General features: G+C 44.0%; 1 protein-coding gene across 2 annotated transcripts; it reads right to left on the bottom strand.

Annotated features, from left to right (window-relative positions):
• Positions 1-219: 219 nt before the first annotated feature.
• Positions 220-1,697, bottom strand: LOC122427406 (apolipoprotein F-like). Of its 2 annotated transcripts, none has more exons than XM_043446857.1 (2): positions 1,548-1,697; positions 220-1,397 (listed from the first exon to the last, which is right to left on the bottom strand). In XM_043446857.1, the coding sequence occupies exon 2, from the start codon at positions 1,373-1,375 to the stop codon at positions 614-616; it is 762 nt and encodes a 253-aa protein (XP_043302792.1). In that variant the 5' UTR covers positions 1,376-1,397; positions 1,548-1,697; the 3' UTR covers positions 220-613. The 2 variants fall into 2 exon arrangements, with proteins under 2 accessions (XP_043302792.1, XP_043302793.1); XM_043446858.1 differs by having other exon boundaries at positions 220-1,400; positions 1,548-1,666.
• Positions 1,698-5,735: the final 4,038 nt, after the last annotated feature.

Here is a 5,735-nt window from a genome sequence, read left to right on the forward strand (position 1 = left end):
GTCCCCCTGTTACAAACTCAGTCTCAAAATGCATCGGCACTTCTGTGGGTCCCTGCCACGTTCTACCTCCAGCTCACAAAAGAAGCTATGGAGGGAATTCCCCGGTGGTCCAGTGGTGAAGTCAGGAAAACAAGATCCCGTGTGATGCAACACCAAAACAAAACAACAACAACAAAAAGCTCTGGAGACGCAGAGTTAAAAGAGATCAAATAACTGTGATTCTGATCTAGAAGCAACATTTAATTTCTCTTTTCAGTTTAAAAATGAACATAAACAAGTTACAGCATCCAGTTGGGAATTGGAAAGTAAAAGGTAGATAAATGGGGAAAGATTACAATATCCTTCATGTCTAGTACGTAATACATCCCCAGTATCTGACAAACAGAAATTGGGGAGAAAAATAGAGACTAGGACTTATTAAGAGAGGGGGCAGAGCTGACTCTGGTCACATGGCTTTTAGCATTGGGATCAAATGAATAGAATTGGGATCAAATGAATAGATGCTTCTGTCCTAAGCTTCTCAACATTTCTAACTACCTGTTCTGCCCAGTCCTTGTACACGATCTTATCAGAGACGTTTGAGAAAGGAAATAGGGTGCCTTGGAGGCCTTCCCTATCCAAAAATATCCTGGACTTGCGTCTTTATGAACTCCACTACAATGTGCATCAGAATGGTTGAGAAGCGCTTGATAAAGTACAGCTGATCTTGTATAGGCATTGTGAAGTCTTTCATCTCAGGGCTGTCCACTAGCTGGTTGCTTACTGCTTGCAAATGCTCCCAGGACTCGTCCGTGCACTTCTGGGTGACATCAATGGCAGCAGCTTTAAGCTCTTTTACCAACTCAGTGTTAGGGAGCTTCTCAGCAAATTCAGCTATCATTTTTGCTGTCTCATAGAGCACCCACCTATCTTGCTGCCTACATGCTTCCACAAGGGTAACTGAGCGCCTCACTCGCCTAAGCTCCCCTGGGGATCCTCCCAGATCCTTCAGCATGACCTTAACTTTGCCAATCCCTTCTCCTTCACTGTGCTTTTTGCTCTCACGGATGAGGGTTTCAGTGGTGTCCTTTCCTCCTGTCTTAACAAGCTGGAGCTGCAGAATGTGAGCCTCAGTTGTGCAACCAATCTCTTCCAAGACCACCTCCAAAGCTAAGTTGGATAGGTACTCAGGCAGAGGGGCTAAGGAGGGGGCCACATGCAAGAGATCTTGGCAAGTTTTAGGGTCTGGCAGAAGGATCTGGTTGGAGAGCAGGTTCAAAGGAAGCCCAGTTTCTGATATAGACGGCGGGAAGGTCGGGACCCCTTCCTGGGCATTTCTCGGGAAGGCAGCCACCGGGGACAGCAAGATACAGCAAAGGAGCAGCGCAGCCTTCATCACGGTGGGTCCCGGAGCAGCCCTGCTGGAGAGAAGCAGTGCTCAGACTGGGCAGTGGGGAGAGGCTCGGGAGGAAGAGACTCCAGGACTGCCCAGAGATCGAAGTGACTCCGCCCTTGGAAACCTCAGTTGCCCTAAACGTCAGAACTTATGGGCTGTGGGAGATATTTACCTGCTCCTGGAAAAAAAAGAAGCCAGAGGAATGAGATGATCTGAGCACGTCCTTTGCCTCTGTGCCGCTCTTGATCTGAATGACCGCTTTCTAGATCTGACCTTCTCTTTATCTCAGTCAAAACAGTTGACCCCTCTGACAACCTCAGTTGACCTCACTGAAAACAGTGAAGGATGCAACCTTCACAAATATTTATCTGCCTCTTCTTAGTTCAGGCTTTGCCCTTACCTTTGCCCCGAAGCTGAAATCAGGTTTCTCCCTCTGTGGATACTGCGCCATATCCCTCTCATCTTAGGATTTCTCCAGACCTAAACTTAGATCAGGAAAATTTCCTCTGTGTCTTCTGGGGAAGAGGGAGGTGAAAGGCAGCGATGCCAGTGATTTCTGGATAGGAGACACCAAAATAGTTCTTTTAAATTATTTTTTATTTTCTAATTGAAGTATAGTTGATTTACAATGTTTTGTTAGTTTCAGGTGTATAGCAAAGTGATTCAGATATATATATATCTGAATTATACATATATTCTCCGGATTCCTTTCCACTATAGGTTATTACAAGATATTGAATACAGTTCTCTCTGCTATGCAGTAGGTACTTGTTATCTATTTTACATACAGTAGTGTGTGTTTGTTAATCCTAAATTCCTCATTTATCCACTCCTGCCTTACAGTTTCCCTTTTGGTAACTGTAAGTTTGCCCCAAAATACTTCTTATTCAATGGACTTAATAGGTAGAGAAATAGAACAATAGAATCCACCAGCAAGTCAGACCAAATAAGAGCAACTTCTGTTTTTACATTAATTCCAATGCAGTTCCTTAATTAAACATGTCTATTACCTTACTACCCCTTTCTAAGCTAATATCAAAATATAAGGAATTGGGCTTCATTTCTCAACCAGGGGTCTAGGAGAGAAACTGCAGTCTGAACAATGAGGAAGGATGGCATATGGTGCCTCCTAAAACTGGTACAAAGCCCACGTGTGATCATGGCGTCAAGGTTTCTCTCTGGTTCCACAACCACCATGGCACACAGCGAAAGGGAACAGATCAATGAAGGGATCCCAGGTCCCTCCTCCTATCTTATTTACTCCTCTCAGTCCCAGGAGGGCCCCCTAATAAGCGAGAAGAAATCAATCCCTAGAATAAGAGAAGTAAGTCTTCGAGGAGCTACAGGGACACATTCCTAAGACTGGGAGAACCAGATGTAGAGATATCCAACACCGCTGCCTGAAATTCTTGGACCCTAAATCCACAGGGAACCTCAAGACTCTGCTGCTTCTGTAAAGCTGTTAGGTCTTTGGATCCTGCCAAATGCTCCCACTTCTGACTTGAGTCCCCATCCATGACTGGACCTCCAGTTCTACGATCAGGTCATCCTCAATATGACAATTACTTTTCCTTGAAATTGCTTGCATTTCCAACTCTGGTGTCTTGGGAATGACAGGGGAGAGAGAATGTGTAAATGTGCAGGGGGTGGAGAGCAGTGGTTCATTCGTCTCCAGGACTGAGGAGGGGAATGATAGAGGGATGAAGACAAAGTCTGGTCCCTCCAATCAGACTCCCCACCTATGCTCCTGTCCTCATCTGCTACCTGTTCCTCATCAGTTCCCATCAGCTATCACTCCTTGAGTGATGGGGTTTTTTTTGTTTGTTTTAACTAACAGTTTATTTTTGGGAATTCTCTGGCTGACCAGTGGTTAGAACTCCAGACTTCCACTGAAGGGAGCCCGGGTTCAGTCCCTAGTCGGGAACCAAGATCCTGCAAGCCACACACCGTGGTCAGTAAAATAAAATAAAATGGCTCGAGAAATTGAGTAAAAAAAAAGTTTATTGTTATAGTAGAAAAACTGAGCAAGAACCACAGAATTTCCAAATATTCCCTCTTCCCCAGTCCCTAAGTTTCCCTATTGTTAACATCTTCTACTGGTGTGGTCACATTTGATTGTTATATTATTTAAAACGTTATATATTATTATTACCTAGGCCCATAGTTTACATTAGGGTTCAGTTCTTTGCATTTGCACAGTTCTGTCAGTTTTACCAAATGTATGTCATAAAACTTTACAGTATCATACAGAATACTTCCACTGTCCTGAAAATCTCCAGTGCTGTTTTCAGTTGCCAATCCCTATCAGCCTGGTCTCCCATCAAAGTAACTTCACCCCTACACCAGCATGGCTGGGACGTAAGTAATCAGTAGCGGTCTTGCTATTATCCCTTTGGGACCCCAGACCTGTTCTCCTTTTGCTGGCTAACAGGAGGGCCTTTGGGCCTTGCCCTAAAGAGACTTGGGGTTCCACACTGGCTGAAGCTTTCTTCCTCCTCTGAGTGACTCAAAGAAGCATCTAAAATACTCAGGATTCAGCTTATGCGGACTCCACAGGAAGTTCTCCTATAGGGTCAGAGAAGTTGAAGAAGCAGTAGAGTGAAAGAACCAGCCTGTTCTTTCTGGATCACCAGATTGTTAGTATTAAGGACCGCTTTATGCTTAATTCTGCACGGGTGAAGATCAGTAAGCATGGTGACTCACACGTGAAGTGAAAGCCACGCAGTCGTGTCTGACTCTTTGCCACCCTATGGACGATACCGTCCACGGAATTCTTCAGGCCAGAATACTGGAGCGGGTAGCCTTTCCCTTCTCCAGGGGATCTTCCCAACCCAGGCATCGAACCCAGGTCTCCTGCATTGCAGGCGGATTCTTTACCAGCTGAGCCACTGGGGAAGCCCATTGTTTACCGAGACCTCTCCCTAACCCAGACAGTTATTTCCTGCATCTCACTTCCACTCCACCTCAGCTGGAAACAGAAGAGGGCCAGAAAGCTAATCGTTTCCAAGAAAAGGGAAGCACATGACATTTGCAGTGTTTCCCCACCTTTCTTGCCCAGACTTCTTTCCCTGTGACCCAGGCCGCAGACTGACTTTTCCTCCGTGTCTCCTGCTTCCTCCTGACGCATTTTCTTTTCAAGTTTGGCTGTGTAGGGTCTCAGTTGCAGGATTGAGACCTTCTGTTGTGGTGCATGGATCCTCTAGTTGCAGTGCTCAGGCTTAGCTGCTCAGTGGTCTGAGGGATTTTAGTTTCCTGACCAGGGATTGAACCTGTGTTCCCCAAGTTTCAAGGTGGATTCTTAACCACTGGGCCACCAGGGAAGCCCTCGACGCATTTTTTTTTTTTTTTAAATAACTCGAGGTATAGTAGATGTACAATATAAAATATATGACATAGCAAGTCACAATTTTGAAGGTTATTCTCCATTTAGTTATTATAAAATTACTGCCTATGTTCCCTATTCTATACAATATATCCTCGTGGTTTATTTTATGCATAGCAGTTTGTACCTGTTAACTCTCTACTTCTAAATTGCTCCTTTCCCTTCTGTTTCCCAACCAGAAACTAGTTTGTTTTTTTCAGATTCCATATACATGTGATACAGGTTTTGTCTGACTTATTTCACTAAGCATAATACCCTTCCAGTCCCTCCATGTTATTGCAAATGGCAGAATTTCATTCCTTTTCATGGCTAAGTAATATTCCATCACATATTTGCCACATCTTCTTTATCCATTTTTCTGTTGATGGACACTTAGGTTACTTCTATATTTTGGCTATGGTAAATAATTATGAACACTCGAGTGCATATATCTTTGTGAATTAGCGTTCTCATTTTTCAGATATATACCCAGGAGTGGAATTGCCTGGTCATATGGTAGTTCTATTTTTAGTGTTTATTTTTAGGACCCTCCATACCATTTTCCACAGTGGCTACACCAATTTATGGGGTTGACAGAAAAGTTCATTTGAGTCGTGCCAGCCCAGTATGTTCCTATCAACAGTGTAAAGGGTCCCCTTTCTCTACAGCCTAACATTTGTTATCCGTGTCTTTTTGATGACAGCCACTCTGATAGCTATCAGGTGATATCTCACCGTGGTTTCAATTTGCACTTCTCCGATGGTTAACAACACTGAGCATCTTTTCATGTGTCTGCTCTGATGCATATTCTTTTAACCCTAAAGGTTTATCCTGGACAAAGGATCTTTGAGGTAAGAATGTTTTTGTGTCTTTTGCAGGGAAAGCAAGAGAAAAGGGAAGGCTGACCTTTTCTTTTAAACCTAACAGTTAAAAGTTCTTTCACAAAGATGCAGGTGGAGGGTTGGGGTATTTAGATTGGTAAGTCAGATCAACATTGGC

Source organism: Cervus canadensis, chromosome 25 (assembly GCF_019320065.1).
Source record: "Cervus canadensis isolate Bull #8, Minnesota chromosome 25, ASM1932006v1, whole genome shotgun sequence".
NCBI classification, from domain to species: Eukaryota; Metazoa; Chordata; class Mammalia; order Artiodactyla; family Cervidae; genus Cervus; species Cervus canadensis.

Excerpts from the sequence above, each read along its gene's own strand:
- LOC122427406 (XM_043446857.1), bottom strand. The coding sequence starts at position 1,375 with ATGAAGGCTGCGCTGCTCCTTTGCTGTATCTTGCTGTCCCCGGTGGCT.